This window comes from Nycticebus coucang, chromosome 2 (genome assembly GCF_027406575.1).
Source record: "Nycticebus coucang isolate mNycCou1 chromosome 2, mNycCou1.pri, whole genome shotgun sequence".
Classification (NCBI taxonomy): Eukaryota; Metazoa; Chordata; class Mammalia; order Primates; family Lorisidae; genus Nycticebus; species Nycticebus coucang.
Window position 1 is genome coordinate 83,782,153 of NC_069781.1, and position 21,471 is coordinate 83,803,623.

Here is a 21,471-nt window from a genome sequence, read left to right on the forward strand (position 1 = left end):
CTTGGCAATATTTATATTGTACTAATCATACATCATTAAAATATTTTAGGTAAGCAATTTTAGGAGGCCGAATAGAGTTAAAGAAAACACCCTTTCATGGGAGTTCTTCCAATATAGCAGGGTTTTTTGTTTTGGTTTGGTTTGGTTTGTTTTTTAAGGTAGCAACTGCTTTTCTTAAAGGCTATGTATTTCTAAATGAAAAATCCAAGTCTTAAGGCTTAAGGTATCTGACCCAAAGGACAAAAAACAAAACAAAAAAAAAGGTTCAAGGTAACCTGTGACTGTGGTTAACATTGAAAAGGCTGCATTACTTAGGTTTGACTTACCACACTGTCCCCGCCTGCAGAGCTGAGGAGACTGTTACAGCTTTATCAAGATCTTTGGTAAAGATTCCTGCTGATAACCCGTAGTGAGTATTGTTTGCTCTCTTGATCACATCATCTAAAGATTTAAACTTCATGATCTGCTGCACTGGTCCAAATATCTATACCACAAGAAATAGATTTAAAAAATCAAAATGATAGGTTAAGACTAGAAGTTTCAAATGACACTGCAATTTTTTTTTTTTAAACAAACTATCCTAAATTGATTAAGACTTTGCTCTAACCTCAAGCCTATGTGTAAAAACTCAAATAGGTAGCTGCAGAAACGGTAGATAAGAATAGATGATGATCATGTGCTCAGTTATTTTGGAACAAGATAGGGTACAAATAATTAAGGCAATATTCATTTTTTAGATGTTGGAATTAAGCTTCCAAGAACTTATAATTGTGTATCAAACTGTTAACTTTAGAATTTCTTTTTCACTTTTAAGGAATTTAAAATCCTCTCCTCAGTTTTTCTCATTTTCCAACTTGCTACATATAACAATAAGACCCAGAAAGCAATGCTGCCTTTTTGGATAAATGACTAGGAAAAGATTAATCATAGTAAATTTGTTTTAAATACTAGAATACCCCTAGTTAAAACATTAGCCACTTTACTGTATTTAGATATTTTCATAATTAGTCAATGTAGGTAAAACAACATGAATTTTTGTTTAGATTCTACTTTGTAGCCAAATCTTGTGCAACTTACATATATTAATACAGAATGGTTTCTTATTATTTAAATCCTGAACCACCCTGCACAAGTCAACACCTGAGTTCATTGGCAGTGGCTACATTTCAGGACAAAAACCAGAAATCAAAATTTGCTTATTTCAGCCTATATGACTCTTGCTATTGCTAGACTTTCTGGCTAGTGCAGCTCAACTTCAAGTCACTCCATATCTCAACCCTAGAAGTAGAAAGACAAATGGATTTTCTCTTAAAAATTAAGCTGCTACATTACATTTGAATTAGAAATTTATTAAAATAAAGTAAAGGGGTGTGGTTTCCTCTGTGTTATCAGAATTTTCTGGGAAACATTAATGAGGGGAGGCAAAAATCAGAAATGGCAAATGGTTTTCTGTGTTAAATGTTGGGGGGGAGTACCAATCAATACCAGCTGAGTGCAAAGCTACGGTTGTAAATCTAATCATGGGAAAGGAACCAGACATATAGCAGCTGCTGCAATAAATGTGTTCATATTTTGCATACTTTTAATCAAACATAGCCCATGGCTCCAGGCTCCCACTTTGAAGTATAAGCTAGCTGTTCCACTATGAACATTGTAAGAACACAGTAAATATTTACCTGGTCCTTTTAATCTGGTATTAATGAAGATACGCCAGGACAACAGCTCTAATCTTTCTTTCTACTTTGGTACAGTGTAGTTAAATATTTGATGAGCATGAACATATATATGTATAAAAATGTGTACATTCAAATATATATATGATGGAGTATTTAACTACATCATACAAAATGAGGACGTCTGAGAGCTGAAAAGTATAGGGCTAAGAGCTCATGGACGGTGGGGAATGATATCAGGATGAATGCTATTTTCAAATACAGTAGAACTTCTCTAAGTTGACCACCCAAGGAACTGTAAGTGGTCAACCTACAGAGGTGGTCAACATAAGGAACTAGGCCCTCTGTAGTGATACATACATGAAGGGCATGTCCAGTCAATGAAAATTAGGGTAACTTCAGGAGGTAGTCAATGTATGGAGGAGTCAACTATGGAGCTTCTACTATATATGGATAGCTGTTACGTAGAAAAAGTCCACAGAGTGACCACCAGCAGTTAGCATGTAAGTGCTTATTTATTTAGTTAGTTATTTTTGTGGTAAGAACACTTAAAATCTACCCTTATCAATTATACAGTGCATGATTGTTATTTTAATTATAGTTGCATATTTATAAAGATCTCTTGAATGTATTCCTTCTACCTAACTGAACTTTTCAATACTTGACCCACATCTCCCATCTCTCACACCCCACTGCCTTAAGCCCATGACCACCACCCCACTCTCTGCTTCTATGAATTTCACTGTTTTATATTCCACCTATAAGTGAGATCATGCTATACTTGTCTTTCTGTGCCTGGCATATTTTAGTTAACACAACATCCTCCATGTTCATCCATGCTGTTGCAAATGACAGTATTTTTTTTTTCTCATTATTTTAAAGTTCTGAGGGAAGTGCCTAAAAATTGCTACGTATCTTGATCTGGGTTTGATTGAAAATTTTTGGCTGGCCCAATGGATTCCTTACTATTTTTAGTCTTGATCACAAATAAGCCTTTATCAGTAACAAAGAGTAGCATTTATTGAGAAAGACCTTCAAAGAGCTAAGCATTTTAAAGGGACACTTTGTATGCACACATGCAGACAAAGCATGGCAACATCAGGAACAGAACAGAACGAAACCATTTACCTCCTCTTTGGCGATGCGCATCTCATCTGTAACATTAGAGAAAACCGTGGGCTGGATAAAGTAGCCTTTATTCCCCCAGGGGCCTCCACCACATTCCAGTTTGGCTCCTTCTTTCTTCCCACTCTCAATGAGATCAAGAATTTTATCATGTTGTTCCTTGTCAATCTAGTTGAAAAATATCACATGGAAAAAAAATGTTATAGGTTTACAAAGATAACACATTGGTGGGCCTATTAATGAGGTTTCAAAATGCTAAGGTATTGCAATTGAATCAAACATTGAATCAAAACAGCTAACAGAAGGCTCTGATTCATTCCTTAGATAACTTTTCCTTTCATGACTTTCTAGAGGAGAACCCTTGAAGATAGACATTTGTATTATAGTTTTGTAAGAAAAGCATGTCAGTACTGCAAACCTTTCACAAAATTATCATTTCTTCACTCTGGAAGAAATGCCTGTAAATAATCTAACACATTTACCTGGAAATGGTAGTCCTAATTAAAATAAAGGGAGTGAATATAGCAAAAGAGAACTTTGATACTGGGATTAAGAGGACAGGGTAGTTGGAAAGCAAACGCTTTTAGATTTCTCTTAGAACACTCGCGTGCCTTTGTTTAGATCTCCCTTTGTTTAGATTGTTGAACCATCCATCCCCTCTGGCCTGCTCCATGCCCTTGGGTGTCACATTCTGACTGTGGTTTGGGCATCCTCCTAGTTGAGGTCCTTATGAGACCAACAGTAGGTTTGATTCCAATTTCTGGCCTCTCCTAATTATCACCATCCTTTTTCATTAAATGGGGCACATCTAAATATATGATAAATATTTCAAAACTCCCAGGCCATTTAAACAATATTTTTATAAGAAAAACAAATGAGTTGAGAGTTCTGGTTGTGAACACCAGAAACACATACCTGTCCCCATGCACTGAAACGGGAGGCTACACATTATCTCTGTTCCTGTTTTGGGAGGTTGACTGCCTGGGTAACTCTTAGACTCCAAATCATGGTGAAGACTGCCTATCTCAGTCTTCAGAGAAGGGGGTTAAGGATTAAAGGCAAAACAGGAGATCCAGGAGTTCAGGTGGGGGGTAGGGGCTCTTTCCAGTTTAACTTGTGTTTTCACATTACTTAAAAAAGTGTTCTTTATCTTCTTCTCTGACCCTGCAAATCTTCATCTTCCAAGGCCCCAGCTCCCATATCTAACTAGATTAAGTGCTATTTGAAACAAGAAACCATCTTCTAAAATTTGGCACAATATTTGATACAGTGTCGTTCAATGATCTTTAGTGTACCACATTTAATAGAATATTTCAAATAAAAAAACATTCTTTCATTTCTCCCAGAGTAAAGGAGTAGCAGCATGGGTTTAAGAAGAGCTATTTTATTGAACACAACCAGACTAAGGTGGCAGTGTTAGAGACTCTGCTTGGTGGAGATATTCTAGTTTTCAGTGACTAGTCAAGGATCCACGTAGCTCCTTGCTCCTTGTATAGCTTCCTTGCTCTAATCCATGATATTAATTCCTCAGCTTAAGTTTTTGGTGTTTATTTCAACATGTTTCCTGAGTCATCACGATTCCCTGTCTGTGAGCACAGAGGATACTTGGTGACAATCCAATCCCAGTCCACGTACTGGAGAAAGGACCTGAAGGATTCGTTTGTTGGGAAACTTACCTGGTCACTAACTTCTAAAACTACCAGGATTTCATGGTTCAGTGCCTCGCTCCTGATACGTGATCCTACAGGCCACGGCTCTGGTGTCACTTGGTGGCAAAATGTACCTCTCAGTCCCCACCCCAGACCTAGTCAATCCTCAGGATATTCAGATGCACAGGAAAGACTGGGGAGCACTAACTGGAGCCTGGGGTGAGTGATGGAAAATCTCAGCTGTACTTAGGGACAGACACAGTTTGGTTTGACTTATTTTCCTTCAGTGTAAATATAAACCTCTCTCAGGAGGTGTCCGATTGACCCTATATGAACTTAGCCTTCTTTCTGGACCTCAGGTACTGCTCAGTGAGGCTAGGGTGTATCAGGGGCTCTTCATTGTGCTGATGGGCCTGTCGCTCAGGGAAATGCTTGATATCAGTGATGTGGTAAGAGACTCAGAGGACACATTTTCATGTGTTTGAAGGTGCAAATTCTTTGATTCCTTAGGCTTGGTGGGTTGAGGAAAAAGAGAAATTAAGGAAAGACATTGACACATACCTCAAATTATTTAGAAACCATAGGCCAACAAGATCAATGAGAATAAATAAGTGCTGATCTGTAAGATAATTATCACAATAAAAAATACATGTTTTTATTTGTATTTATTAACAGACATTGGAGCATACACTGTCAACTAAGCCCTCTGATGGATTCATTGTACGGATTAGCTCCTTTCCATGCAGAATGATCCCTCATGCTCGGTACTGCTCTCCCTATTTTACAGATGAGGGAGAAGAGCATCAGGAAGTCATATTTTAAATTCAGCCTAAAACTCACAAGCCCATCTCTCTATATTCTAACAAGATAACTCTCTGCTGGTAATGACAGCTTTGTTTATGTGGATATCATTTTCAAATTCAAACTGATTTTTCCAAGTTTCTGAGGAAAGGCCCATTTTTGTCTATGAAGCCAAATAGGAAAATCACTTTACAAATTAAACATACACATATATGAGTACAAACATACTGCAAATATACAAGATATACATAATTGTATGTGTATATATGTGTATTGCAACTGATCCAACCCAAAGGTTTTGTTTGTAATCTTCAAAATTATCCTTGTAAATTTTCTTTCTCCAAACAAAATTCTTTAGTGATTATTTTGTTTGTAATTATTTCGTTTTTACCCTTACTGAGAAAGATCCTATAACTATATTTAAAAAGCCTCAGTTCACTCTGCCACCCATGGATCAGGCAACAGACTAACCTGAGTGAGAGAGTGCATCTTTTCCATAAGCCCCTTCTCCTAACAACAGATGAATTTTTTTCTTTCTTTTTTTTTTTCAGTTTTTGGCCAGAGCCGGGTTTGAACCCACAACCTCTGATATATGGGGCTGGCCCCCTACTCCTCTGAGCCACAGGCGCCACCCCAGATGAATATTTATTTTTTATTTTTTATTTTTTTGGCCGGGGCTGGATTTGAACCCACCACCTCCGGCATATGGGGCTGGCGCGTACTCCTCTGAGCCACAGGCGCCACTCTCCAGATGAATATTTTTAAAAGTAAAGAAGCTTTGGGGGCTTTTGCGTCTCATTCCTCGAAGTTCCACCATCCCTACTCATTCTACTTCCTCAGAGCAGCCTCTGATAAAAATCTGTTCATGTACAGAGGGGATAGTTGCATTTAATTGGCTCACTGGATTATTTACTTTACAATCCTATAAATGGGAATTATTCTTATTCTTATTTTCTTTGTACCCTTGAGATTAATCAAGGGTACAAAGAATTAGGTTACCCTGATTGCACCTGTTAGATAAAGTCCCTCTTGTAATTGTGTCCCACCTCCAAGTGAATGGGAATTGTAAAAAGTCTACTTTAACTCCTTTCTCTTAAAAATGAAGTATTCCAGCTCAACTTTTGAGTGTTTGGTTGAATTTTGCAGAGTCCCTAATGGAGGAACGTCTTGCCTAAGCAATGTCCAAAAATTAAGTCTCTCAGATACTCTCTTCCATCTTCTTTTCAGATCTATTTGTCCATCATCTCTCTATCACCTGTCCATCAAATAGCAAAAGTGCTTTTCTTTTCTATAAATAGCTACATAGATAAGTATTTAGAGAGTGAAATAATCACAAGAGAAACCTTAGAATCCCGTCCTTTTATGGAATGTGTAAACAAGTCACATTGAATATATTTCTGGGTATCCATTTGAAAAGTTACCAAATATGACCAAAATTGGTGAGCACTTTTGTGTACCCCTTAAACTCAAATACAAATATAAAATATTATGAGCTTAATATAAAACAAATTATTACTTCATTTACCAATTAAGTAATTTTAGGAATTTCAGGTTTTAATATTTGAAATCCTAAGGTCCCCAAATCCTAAGATCCCCACATCCTAAGACTTTTCTACTTTGATAACTTGAAATTAGCAAAAAAATGTCCCAAATATTCTTCTAACTTACTTAGAAGGTACACTCCACGAGGTCAGGGGTCAGGTCCTCCTGGGTCCTTTTGGTGCTGCCAGGTCCCTATCTTGGGGTTTAACTGAGATCAGTGTTCACTAAATTTTAGTTCACCGACCTTATTTTGGCTTAGTTCATAAGTCAAGAATAGTGTTTGGTTTCACATCGACAGCACAGAACAGTGTATAATCTTTAATGTGAAAGAATAACACCCCTAAATTTAATGCCTATACTCTAGACTAGGATTTCTCCACAGCAATTCTACTGGGATTGTGGGCCAGATAATTCTTTGTTCGGGGTCTCTTACACACTGTATGATGTTCAGCATTTCTTCTGGTCTCTACTCACTAGATGCCAAGAACTGAAGTCTTAACAAGGTAAAACATCTCCAGATATTTCCACATGTCCCTTGGGGGAGGCAAGCAAAATTGCTCCTACTTGAGAATCACTACTGAGGGGCAAGACCCTAACAAAGGGCGGGAGGAAATGCAGAACCAAAGGTCCAGGAGCTTGAATAACAGAACAGGAACAGAATACTGTGCAAGGAAGAGGCAAAGGTGACCTTTGGTAAAAGAGAGAGATACCTTCATTGACACTAGTTCAGAGAAAACTGGAAGCCCTAGGGGAGTAACTGAACTTTAACAACTCAAATAAGTTTGCTACAAACCTGGAAACTCAGGACCTTTTAGGATACTCACGCTATCATTGAGGGGTCAGAGGAACTGAAGACTTTACAGAGGATTTAGGGGTGGGATGGCCACTGACACAGAGGTTTGATTCCGAGGAAGAAATTATACTATAAGAATGTTGAAGTGGGCAGAGAACTGTATATAGAAATCAAGAGGCATATAGATTGAGGAAAGCAAGAACTTTATTAATTTCTCTCCTGTTTTTAATGTATAGCACAATTCCTACACTGTTTCTACGCATGAAAACTGGGGAACACAAAAACAGAATGATGTATAACTGGGAATTGGTTATTTTTAATCACCAAACTGACGCAGTATCATTACCTAGGAAGACACATGGGTGGGAAATAACCTCATTCAATAAAATCCAGGCCTAAAGAGAGACTTCATTCTTGTTCCCTGAAAATGCTATCCCTTCTACTGTGTACTCACCTGAGGGCCTTGATTTACTCCTGGAGTCAGAGGATTTCCAAGAACATACTTCTTAGCCCTCTCCACGCTCCTTCTCACAAACTCATCGTAAATTGATTCTTCCACAAAAAGCCTGGATGCAGCAACACAACATTGGCCCTGGTGGTAGAACAAACCTTGGTGTGCAGATTCAACGGCATTGTCCACTGCAAGGAAGACATTCACAGAACAGAGACATATTGTCAAAGATTATATATTTTTAAATGTATTTCTTAGAGGCAATATTGCGATAAAGAAAAGTTATGAGTTGCATAGTCAGACTTGGGCTCAATATATTCTACCTCTTAACAGCCTAGTGACTATTTTTTCTGATGCTTTATTTACCATGGAGATAATAGCAACAAATAATAGGATCTGAAAAAAAATAGTGGTTATTATTACAACTTTAATATGGACATTATAAAGAATGTGGATTTGATCATAAGATCAAGCCTCATTGCAAATGATTTTTATTGATATCTCCATTTGTAATTAGTCAGATGACTGAATATTTCTTTTAGGCCTTAGGTTTTAATCTAGATAACAAAGAAAATCTGAAATGACTATTCCATCAAATGATCTCAAAAGATTCTTAAATATCCTTGTTACCAGGAAAGTGATGTTTATGGAAAAAATAAAAACCTAGCAAAAATCCACTAATACTCAGAATCACTCACCCAAATTATGACCTTACACTAGCAAAGATATTCAAAATCTACTTAAGTATATTATTTAATATATGCCTATAAGTTATTCTTATCCATTTATTTTAGGTAGTAGATTGTAATTTAAAAGAAAGAAATAGATTATTTCATTACTAGATCCTAAACAAGAATAAAGTTTTCTTTGCATTTTAATTTTCTAAATGCTAAAGATCCAATTCAACATTATAGAAATTGAGTGTTGTTTTTATAAGTTTGTCAACCAATCCAGCTGTTTAGGTTGTTGTGGGAGTGGTTTACAGAAACAATTAGAAAAATTAGGAATTCTGTCATATTTATAGAATGTTTAATAAGGACGTTTCAAAAACTTCAGTTAAAATCACAGTAGTAACACAGCCTAATTATTCCATGAAGCATTTGTGTTTGTGGCCTCCAATGAATAATGTAGCTGGGAAAGAAAGAGTTAAGAGGACTATTTGCTATCCGTTTCTGCTTATTAACTTCTATTTAGGGAGTAATTTGGAATTTTAGTTGGTAATATAATCAGAATGAGCCCAGAACAGTTTATAGTGGGGTCTCATGATAATTGTAGATTTAATAAATGTAAACTCAACTACATTTTCTATGAAAAAAAAGAGAGAGAGAAATTATTTAAATAGAAGGTATGATTTTCTTCTAACCATTTCATTCAATTAGCACATGAACCAGAGAGAAGGAAGATGGCAAATGTAAAATTGCTATGTCCCCATTTGGTCTCCGTCCAGCATGGCTCTGGGTTATCTCATTCTGCTTAATGTGACACTAATAATTAAAGGTATAGAGCTTGAAAAAATACATCATGGCCTTTAAATGTCAAACATCTATGTTATGTAGAGTTCAGGTGAGGAAAAAAAATCAACCTATTACAAACAATCTGTGTTAAACTTATCCATGTGTTATAAGTTCAGGATAATTTAATAAATTTAAAGAATAGTTCTGTACCCCAATTAATTCCTTACATTTTAATGTTATAGGGAATCCCTCTTGAAAAATGTAAGTTCACTCTATGACATTATCAGACTCTAAAATGGATGAAGGGGGAAGAGTTAAAGCGGCTTAGACTCACGGTCAGCATCAGCAAACACAATGCAAGGGCTCTTTCCCCCCAGCTCCAGGGTCACCCTCTTCAGATTGCTTTTCCCAGCAGCTTCTTTGATCATTTTGCCAACCTGAAATGGAATATCACAAAGGAGAAGGCTTAATCTGCTCTCCTGAAAACAAGTTTATTTAGTGTTTTAAACTTATATGATGTTTGTGCCATAGTTTAAACTTCAGAGTTAAGTTAAATTTGGGTGAAACCCTAAATGACATTTTTCAAGATTTGGAACCTGTAGATATGAAAGGCTCCGTTCTTCAAGGATACAGACCTAGGAAGCAAGCGGAAACTGCTCGTGAGCAAGAGAACGGAGACTTGGAACACGAGATGTGATCTTACTGTGTTCGTCCAGGTAGGAGGCTATTTTTCATTATAATCAGAACCTCATCTCTCTGCGGATTGATCAGACATGTCATGACTCATTATGACTTTTCATCCTGCACTGGCATCCAGAGAACTCTATCCGGCCAATCTGCATATTCACCACCTCCTGGCCTCATCTTCTTCTCACTGTACACCCACCCCAACCTGGGCGGCTTCCCGTTGTTCGAGCTCACATTTCAGCATCTCCTTAAATACTTCCGATGACGCCAGGTAGAAATGACTCTTTTCTCCTGGCCTTCCGAAGAACCTCCTGAGGCCTCTGCCTCACATGGTTTTATTTGTATATACACAGATTTCTCAAACAGATCGTTACCTCCTTGCAGTGACAATATCCTGACACTGCATCCCTCCCCTCTGTAGTGCCCCTCACCGTGGGCTCAGTGAACTGTTCACCGACAGCCTTCTCTCTCTTTCCTCCCCTGTAACACACACACTCTGAACAGTGCAGTTAGCAAAAGAAATTGGGTCTGTGGTCCGTGCTGCTATTTCTGTTAGCTGGCATCCTACTGGTCTGGTTTCTTCTTTAATGGTAGTTGCCTCTACTGTTTTTAATGTGGTTTTTTTTTTTTTTTTTTTTTTTGTGCATCCCCTCCTTTCAATATGACTTTCTATAATTGTTTTTATTTTTGTCTCTAAAACGTAACTTTTTTTTTTGTAGAGACAGAGTCTCACTTTATGGCCCTCGGTAGAGTGCCGTGGCCTCACACAGCTCACAGCAACCTCCAACTCCTGGGCTTAAGCGATTCTCTTGCCTCAGCCTCCCAAGTAGCTGGGACTACAGGCGCTGGCCACAATGCTCGGCTATAAAACGTAACTTTTTAAAATAATGAATTCTTCTTTCTAATTTTTATTGAAGCCTTAATCTACTAAAATGATCTTTGCTTTTCTTTTTTGTTTTTAAAGATAATTCCCCATATTTTGCCTCTTTTATTCTCTGGGGTTGTTTTCCTCCTCCCGTCAGATTTTAATAAAAAGTTTCCATCCTAAGAGAACAAAAGACAAGTAGACACTTGCTAAGTGTATGTTTAAATGGTATATGGTAAGTGAATTGCTACTGTGCATTATAGAATAAAGCATAAACCTGCAGATTTCATGGTTCTAAATCAAACCCCTAAGAATAGATTAATAAAAGTAAACTAACAGAGACTTGCCTTGGGGAACCCTGTCTAAAGTGTTCCTTGGGTCACATTTTCCTTCCACAACATACTCCCCAGGACCACTTTCAAAAGCTGAATTTTCACTTAAGATGATTAAGAATTTTCTGTATTCTATATAACATTCTCTGCCTTTTCCTTTCAAGTTCCCCAATTTTGTTCTGCATCTTTTTTTCTCTTTTCCTTTTTTTAAAAATTAGGTTTACTGGAGAAACTCTATTAACGTAGATATCTTGGGGAAGGGAGTAAAATTAGAATTATTTTTCTAGAAGCTACATAAGTCAAAAGAGCTAGCATAAAGAATGGTTAGATGTGTGGATGAAGAAGAAAGGCTACACTTTTGCTTAGTGCAAGTTTCAGTGGGAAATAAAAGGATTGCTTGAATTTTCCTAAAGGTCTCTAAGCCCAAGTGAGGACATGTCCGTTTTCTGTCTCATGATATCTTTCCCCTTGCTTAGAAAAAGGTAAAGATTCATCATTTTTCTCAGAGAGGTTTGCAAAGAAGAAAAGATAAGAACTATTAAGACTATAGAGCAGTGATTTTCAACCAATGTGACATGACAAATTTTAAAGTTCATTAATTATATTTTTTCGAAAGAAGTTCAAAGCACAGTAAATATACTCTTTTTTTTTTTTTTTTTTGGATCAACCTAATTTAAATGTGCTATGGAAGTTTAACAATAGGTTTAAGTGTGCTGTGAGATAAAAAAGGTTGAAAAACGCTGCTGTAGATGAATAGTATATTCCACAATACTATTTTGGCATTGCCATGTGGGCCAGAAGTAGCAAAAGCTCCTAAAATGGTATAACCTTTCATGTCTTGTACAATGTGGGTAGGACGTTGTTTTATATTAATCAATGGGACCTTAAAATTCTAACCTTGCCAAAAGTGCTGTTTGAATGACAATCACTGCTGCAATGTTCATGATGTAAACAATCTTTTGTTTGCCTTTTCATGATCTGCCCAGCAACAAACCTGAAGCTAAAAGGAACCCCAGAAAGAGGTTCCAGGGAGCATGGACCTAACTTGCATGAATGGGAACCTCAGATGGGTTTTTCTGTGTGGCTCCTACCTCTTTAATACTTAAATTAATTACTACACTGGTTTCTGGAGATGAATAAGAGAGTCTTTTAGGATATTTGACGAAGGAGTGAGAGACACATAGAGAGGCAATGGGCATGCGCTCTTGTAATTGGATATCACGGACAAGGGAAACACAGGTGGGGTATTTTTAAGTTCAGAATGCTCCTGGACTGCAGGGGTAAAGAGAAAGCCAGCAAGGGAACATGTGGTGGGAGGCAAGTCAGAGCAGGTTACGGCCATGCGTGAACAGAAAGCACACGGGAATGAAAAGTACATGGAATCATCAGGCAGCGATGGGGCAGAGTGGCAGAGATGGAGATAAATCCTAGGCACAGGAAGGTCTTCCCTCATACCTTCTAAATTAGTGTGAGAAATTAAAGAGCGAGAAAGGAAAGGGGAAGTAGAAATGAATACGGGACACATAATAATGCCATTTACTGAGTCCTTGGTAGGGTACTAAATATTTCACTACTCATCAGCTCACTTAATTTAATTCTGTAATTCAAAGGTGATATTGTTGTCTCCGTTTTACATATGAAGAAACTTAAATGAGCAAGGATATTTAGTTTTCAAAGACACACTGCTAGGAGGAATAGAGTCAGAACATGAACTCAGATGCGTCCTGTCCTGTTGGGTTTGGTGGTTGTCCCGTAGTTGCCCCCCCACCCCCCAATGCTTAGGGATGAGCCGAGACAAATGGGCAGTGATGTTGGAGATGGAATCAGGGAACAATAGCCTCTAGTCCAGATGAACTGGAGAAATGAACAGGTGTAGGACCTAGGCCTTGAAAACTGCATGGATTCCCTCCCTACTGGGGAAGGTCTAGATGCCCAGACTGTAGAATTTGTTCCCTTCTTCCTTTACCTTCCCTGCTATAATTTCAACCTGTGACTTTACCATTTTAAAATTGGTTGCCATGTCTTAAATATTCCCATTTGTTTTGTTCACAGTAAATCCTGAATGTGGGGTTGGCTTTCTCTGACCTCAATTCAGGATTTACAGCATGCAACCTTTTTCTACACTATCTCTATGAAAAACAAAGAAAAAATATACATGTATTTACCTTATTTTAAAAAGATTTAAAAAAGAAAAAATATAAAGCATTCTATAATAGACATTCTCTTATTTGACAATGTGAATGTTACTTTCTTTCATTCTTCTTATTATTGCTTAATATTTCGATGCAGAAATTGTCTGATTTATTTTCTGAATGTATTTATCTTCGTTTGTTCTTTACGAGGTTTTTTTTTCTAGTCCTTATTTTAAACATTGTAATTGTTATTAAATTTTAAGCCTTTTTAATTTTGTGAAGGCAAAAAGTGGAAACCTAATAAACACATGTATATGTAAAAAAAATTGATTTTCTACCACTTCTGTTCTTTATGTAAATATTTCCTTATATTGGAGTGGGTAATTAGGATTATTAAAATGGGCAAATTAGCTTCACCTCCTTATCTAGAACATTATTTTTGCTTCTCAATCTCCAGGGAGTTAAAAAAAAAAAAAAAGGAACAAATTCTTAAAACGTAGAGCAAGTTCTAGTACCCTTTTGAACCTCATTATTCCTTCCTGTGAGCACTTTGTATGTATCTGAGTACTTATCACATCCTGCTTTGTTTCCAACTTGCGTTGGCCGCTCTCTAAGAAGACGTGAGCCTCACTCTTGATCCTCTATACTGCATACCAATAAAAGGCATACATTATTTTTTGCATTTAACATCTAACAATGTAATATTAACTAATAAAATGACTTAAAGATTTTCTTTGGGGGGTACAGTGTGGTCTCGCCACTTTCTTTTGCTTAAGATAGAAATCATCTTAATAAATGGGTATCTGTTTCCCCAAAGTCTACCTCCCAGGCTGCTGTCTCTCTCTCTCTCCCTCCGATGCCTCCTCCCCAGGGCTCATGGATGGAGTCTTGTTCTTTAACTTTTGGGGTGGCCAAGGGTGAGCCAGACAGGTAGAAAATTTAGGTGAGGCCAATAGTAACATCAAGGTAAACTAAGTTTCTGGTTCCCTTTCTGAATGTCTAAGGAACAGAGAGCCTCAAATAAGGAACTAAGGGTAAGGCTCTACTAGTTAATTTTCATAATCTACAGGCTAACATCATATTCAATCATTCACATTTTCTAATCTAAACCTTACTAATTATATGACAAGGTCTGTCTCAGTGACCATATTTCTCATCAGAAATAATCAGAATCCATTAAAAGTAGTTCATGCCATCCTCTGGGTTTGTAATGGCTACTTCATTTCATCCGACCTATATCTGCTTCTTTTTTATACACATATTGGAAGGCTAGAATAAATTATTCAAAAGAACTTTTGTTTTAAGAAAGCGTTGGCTTAAAAATAGTTACGTAAAACATGCTTCTGAGAGTTGGAGATGCAGACATTTTCAACTTTTGGCCTGAATAAGTGATATTACCTCTGTTGATCCTGTGAAGGCCACTTTGTCTATGTCCATGTGAGAGGAAATGGCTGCTCCCGCAGTCGGCCCGTAACCAGGGACAATATTCACTACTCCAGGAGGAAACCCTGCCTGAAAGGTAAGAAAGGAAAATTCAGCTAAGTGATTTTATTCTTGATAATTACTGTTGTTATTCTAGTTTTTGTATGTTATTAACAATACATTACATCTATTATTAGCCTACATAAAAATAACTTCAAGGGTTACAATGTTGAAGGTCCATTTCTTCTCAGGGTGAGTCCACAGTCCATGCATTATTCCTCCAGTGATGACTATCTCAAATTCCATCTCAGTAACTCACCAAGAAAGTATAAGTGTTTGGTAAAATACTTTATCCCCCACCAGCAAAAATAAAAAGTTAACGAGATCTCACATTTTTAATTTTTACTTGTTGATTACTCAGGCAGAACAGCCAAGGTGCAAGCCCCCGCTGGCATTATTTAATCAGAAAATGTTAAATAAGCACAATCATCCCATTTATGATTGAACTTTATGATTGATTTCAACCCCAGTTAAGGAATTCAGTTGGAAAGTATGAGAACTAAGTAGGACAGATGAAAATTTCATGTTAATTACATCAAATTACTTCATCTTGACATCCCTTTTGCCTGTTTTTAATTTGAAATAAAAAATATTTTTAAGATACGAGTTCAGATTTCCTAAATTGAATTTTTGGGGTGACTGACATTTGTTTTTAAGTATAGGTAAGATATGAAGGAGAAAGGACAATGAATTATTTGCAAGAAAAAGTACATCAATACAATATAGACAGTTGAGGGCAATACTTTCATGTGCTCTTTTACCACTTTGAACAGGAAGACAAAAGCAGAGGAAACCATAATAGAAAAGCTTATATAAAAAAATATACAGGGTGGACATAAATTTTGTGTGCAATTGAAATAGTAAACTAATTTCACTTAGATTCAAATAGTAAACTAATTTCAATTGCATGTGATATTTATGTCTGCCCTGTATATCCACTAATGGATAGATGTGTTTAGAAATAATGTGGGCTGGCGGCACCTGTGGCTCAGCGGGTAGGGTGCCGGTCCCATATGCCGGAGGTGGTGGGTTCAAACCCAGCCCCGGCCAAATTAAAAAAAAAAAAAAAAAGAAATAATGTGGGCTAATAGTACAAACAAGAATATTTACACAGAGGCCGTCCCATCTTCACTTACAGTTTGAACGAGTTGGCAGAAACCATCAGGCCGTTAGTGTCAGTGACAAACCAGCTTAACGTTTCAAAATTTGTGAGAACATTATATATCAATTTTAATATGAATTTATATTTGTGAGAGTTGGACAAAAGAGTGATCCCCAGGGGGCTGACACCAAGCCCAGGCATTGGACTTACTGTCGGCATTAATGCAGAGACTCGTTTGGGTTGACCGCCAGGAATCCCAGCCAGCAGCCATGCTAAGTGCATCCCACACTGGATAGGATCTTTTTGTAAAGAATGTATTAATAGTTTGCAGTAGCACCAAATTGAAGGTCTTCATTTTGTACATGAGGACTGGAGTTCTTGTGCATATTTTTTAGGAGCCTTACCTCTTTGATTAAAGATGCCACGTGGAGTGCAGTGAGAGGAGTTTGCTCTGCTGGTTTGACAACTACTGTGTTTCCGCAGCTCAGGGCAGGAGCTATCTTCCAAACAAGCATGACCAATGGGAAATTCCACTAGAAATCAATACATAACAATAGATTCTTTGTATTGCTGAGAAGCACATTTGCTCATATAAGTCCACCTGATACACCTCTGCAAACATTAAATAATAATTGTACGTATTTTATGTGATTATCTGGTATATTCAAATGAACTTCATTGCTAAAAGCAACTAGTAAATTCTAAAACGCTCTAAATAAACCAGATATGGGAAGGGAGTAGAAGAGAGCTTCAAAATTCAATCAAGTGCTGTCAATTTGAGTTCTTCTTCTGCAAGGAAAATAAAAATCACTACATGGTTTAGTTTACCATTAAGCATATTGTAAGTTATCTGTATTTCTCCCATCTTGAAGGCCATTTATTATATTTATTTACCTAATAGTATCATGTAGTAGCATTTCTTCCAAGGAAAAATAAAGAAAAAGGTGCTGAAAATTCAGAGGCTGAATGTTTGGGTTCAAATCTCAGCTCAATCACTACTTGCTCTGGGTATATGATTTCATTATCTTTAAATGCTGATAATGGTCCTCCCTACCTCAGAAGGTTGTCCTGAGGATTAATCAATAAACCAGTCAAGAGTTTTATACAGTTCATCACAGACACATAGTATATATTAGCTATTATTATTTAAAGTTATGTAGTTTTTATACATTTGGGGGGAATTTTTGAATTAATGAAGAATTTTATTTAAAATGTTGATATGGATATATTTCAATCTCATTGGAGTGAAACATAAGTAATAGCCACTTCATCTGAAAACTTCAAGATACTTTACTGTCTTCTTATTTGGCTATTACTTTTGACTATTACTTAGATAGTCTCCTGTTTGTTGAACTTGAAAGGAAATCTTCACAATACTGTTTAAAAATACTACCTTCTTTAAGAAGAACTTGCATCAGAGCCCCTTAAGGCGCAATATATTCCAAACAGCACTCTAAATGCCTCTGGTATTGTTTCTTTCATTTTAATTTAAAAATATATTTCAGGATTAGAACTGGTTTCTAATTAGAAAGATAGTTGCTGATATTCTTCATGATGAGAAGCCTGAATGAGGAGATAAAGAATGTTGGAGACTAGTGGACCCTACTACATTTCACTGAAATGGTGACGCCCAGCAGATGTGCCAGCCATGAGCACTTTGCCATATACATGTAAAGCATGGCTCTTAAAAAGAGGACATAATACTTTTTAAAAACAACCTACAGAGTAAAAGGTTAAGATTTGTTGATTCTGAAGAACTGAAATACTCTCAAGAGACCTTGCAGGTCATAGATAGTGTTTTGGACTAATTCATATCTAAGATGTTTAGTTATCAGGAGACCAAGTTCAACAAATCCTACATGTACTCCACATTGAACAAATGTATTAGAATCCATTTTTGTGAGAGAAAGCTTTATTACTAATCTAATAGAATCAGAACTCTGTTCTTTTAGGTGAAAATTATACAGAAGAACAACTTACGGGAATGATTTGGCCACATACACCAACAGGTTCATGTCTCGTATAAGTAAAAAAGTCTCCATCTGAAAATGAAACACATATAATCAGACATAGACAAATGTTTTTGACATTCACAGAAGGGTAGTTTGGGGCTATGTGAGAAAATGGGGTAGACAACAATTAGAAAATAAAATGTATCTCCAACTTTTCACCAAATGAAATGGGGCCCTCAAATTGTAGTTGACATGACAGGAACCACAAAACTGAGTTAGGTGAAAGCAACAATGCAAAACTGGAAAAGATGGGAAAGATAATTCAATCTTTCATCATTTATGAGGGCTGACTTCTAAATCAAAAAAAAAAAAAAAAAAAAAAGAAAGGAAATAGGAAGTAGCCAGCTAAGAGAAGAACCGTATTTAGATATGTTTCTGGCAGCTCAGAATTTTATCACTAATAGTAGCTTATTATTTTTAGAAGTAATACAATTTAAAAAATAGTGAAATTAAAAAACAGGACAATTAAAAAAATCTCCCTATAATTAATCATCTTTTCCTACACATTCTAAAATTTTATTTTCTATTTGCCTATCAAACAATAAAAGCAAATGCTTTCAATCCACAAAAAAAAAAAAAAAAAAATGCCAAAAGACATTTCTGTTCTGTTTCAATTTGACTAATTCATGTGCTTCACAGTTTGCTGTGATCACCCCGAGAGTTACATGGTGCTTTGTGTTCAGTTCTATATTCGCTCTATTAGTTTCTACAGAAGCCTCCAGGCTCCAGCAACAATTCTGTTGAGATCTATTTGTGCTTTAATGGGCTTCTATCATTTTGTCCCAGCATAAAGTGAGATAGTCATTAAATAGTCATGTTTCTTGGTACCACCCTGGTTTTACTGTCTTTTAATTTTCTGGCTTCTACTTCTCAACTATCAGATATTCCAAGCAGATAGGAAATACACATCTGGAGGGTGTTTTATTCCTAAAGTCAGTATTTATACGAATTAAATTCTACCAATAGTGTTTCCCAAAGTGATGCTTTTTCATGTTTCATATGAAGTATTTTCCATATTTCTATTCCATTAGGTACATCCTCCACTACATACATTCACATTCACACACATGAGTCCTCCCTAACTCAGGCTGCAAACACAGTTCCATTTTGCTCTGATTGGAACAAATAAATGTGAATTAAGTTTGCTTAATTCGTGTGGCCCCACTCTACTGAGCTTGACCAGGCACAGATGACCATAACTGACTCAGACTGGAATATGCAAAGAGGCATAAATAATTACATTATAGAAAGGGTAAAAATGTCACTATTGGAATGAAACCTAAATAAATAATTGGAGAGGCCAGCTGTAAAAAGTTTTGGCCCTTAGGAGACAACTGCCTCCAATCAGTAAATGTAGCTATAAAATTGTTTTCACTTATGATATTTTAGAAAATATCCACAGTGTTATCTTCAGCAGAATTAAGCAGAAACAACTTTACAAGCATCTGATGAATCTCAACAGAACATTCAGGTTCAGAACTGTGTTGCCTCCAAGAGTAGGGGAAAATGATTTTACCTTATTTGGTTAACATCTTCATAAGGGAGAGTTTAAAATACTTAGCTCTATAATAATATTCTCACTACCCCCATTCCCAGTGGTTTCCCAAAGTTACCTACCCGCTGGTATTGTGCGGCCCTGGATTTTGTCAGCCCAGCCTGCACAGTAGCGTAATGTCTTTATGCAGCCTCCTAAATCCATCAGATACGCATTGGAGAATAGTTTTCCACCATTCATTGCTTCCATTGTCTAAAAAACAGATCAAGCCCCCAATTAAACTTCTATAAACCTTTTAAATTAAAAAAATACATATATAGCCAATATTTTGAGGGATCATATGCTAGAGAATTAGAAAACGGAGGAACTATTAAGTCATCTTGTTTAACCTGTTTTCACAAAGGAGACTAAAAAAAGAGGTAAATGACATGCTTGGGGTCATATAGCAATATCTGGTTTCTAAAAACTAATCCTCTTTTTATCTCATTTTGAATGTTTTCCAGCTAACAAACTTTCTAGGACTCAGTCAAAATTTGATATATACACAGCAGGTGAAAATAGTACCTAATCTTAGATCAGAGTTCCAACAAGATTTCAATTATTGTGTAACCCACCTCCATGTGACAATTTAGTGTCAATACTATTAATGATGCTTCAATAATCATTTTTAATGCTTACATTCATCTGGATATAATAGCAAGGTAGCCACACAAACTTAAGTAACACATGGATTTTTCATTCATGAATTTTTTTTCAGCAGAATTTTTAGTTATGAAACTTCTACTTTTGCCATTATTGTCATAATTATCATTTGAATTGTCAGGCTATAAAGTTCAACATTTGCTAGTCTAGTGCCCTAACCATTACAGGATGACCTATCTCCTGTTTTCCTTCTCAAGTAGAACTTTAAAGAGCTCTTTGGGATATGATGTTCTGCTGGCACGATTACCTGGCAGGAATATACAGGTGATAAACTGTTAAAGCTCTTTTGCTCCTACTTTACTGTCTACCATCTCAAAATTTAATCAAACATGAGTTTTATATGACTGTGCTTTATTCTCCCACAGGATCTTATGTTGACAGGCAGTCAACAGATCAGATAAATGAGAGAAGCCAAGTTTTAACGCATCCTGCTGTCTTCCTACAGGGCATTTTGGTTAATATAGTTTTATTGCACATAGCTTCTGGTTCCATGTTTTTGCATATTTTGAATTATGGTAAATCGTCAGTCAAGTAATAAATGTTTCATGGATTAACTATAATTGCTAATGTTTTTTTTTTTTTTTTAAGTAGGCTCCTTTGTAACTTGCATTTAATATTCTAAATGTAATAGAAATTTACTGTGGAACCTGATGCAGTTATTGGTTTGTGTTAAAGTGGCTGTGTAAATTTATAATGCCCAACTGAGAAGGCAAAAACAAGGAAATTCCTTGTTCAAAGATATTATTCACCAAACAGCCAAATTATAAGGAAAAATGAGAAAAAAAATTTATAAATGCATAATGATTAGATTTTTTCTTCAATCTTTGCCTTTTCACCTGTAAAAGGGTCAATGATTTATGACCATTATGAATAGACATTTCAGGAAAAGAAAAAGTAGCCATTTATTAAATCTCTTGGTGGGCTAGACTAAAGAGGAATATGATTTATTTTAGAGAAATATTTTTGGCACGTTGAACACATGATGAGTTTTTTACACCTTTTTTTTTTTTTTTTTTTTTTTTGCTGTTTTAGGCCGGGGTCTGGGCTTGAACCCACCACCTCCGGCATATGGGGCCGGCGCCCTACTCCTCCAGCCACAGGCGCCGCCCTACACGATGAGTTTTTTAACTAAAAGGATTAAGTCAGTAGTCAAGGACTTTAAGAAACCCACTCC

General features: G+C 36.5%; 1 protein-coding gene across 1 annotated transcript in view; it reads right to left on the reverse strand.

The window, feature by feature from the left end:
- Positions 1-21,471, reverse strand: part of ALDH1A1 (aldehyde dehydrogenase 1 family member A1) — a 51,197-nt gene that overhangs the window by 8,791 nt on the left and 20,935 nt on the right. Inside the window, exons 4-11 of the mRNA XM_053575037.1 lie at positions 19,718-19,847; positions 18,069-18,130; positions 16,493-16,621; positions 14,903-15,016; positions 9,823-9,925; positions 8,038-8,222; positions 2,802-2,966; positions 327-484 (exon numbers count right to left, since the gene is read on the reverse strand). Of these exons, the coding sequence (XP_053431012.1) occupies positions 327-484; positions 2,802-2,966; positions 8,038-8,222; positions 9,823-9,925; positions 14,903-15,016; positions 16,493-16,621; positions 18,069-18,130; positions 19,718-19,847 (1,046 nt within the window). The remainder of the gene's footprint in view (positions 1-326; positions 485-2,801; positions 2,967-8,037; positions 8,223-9,822; positions 9,926-14,902; positions 15,017-16,492; positions 16,622-18,068; positions 18,131-19,717; positions 19,848-21,471) is intronic.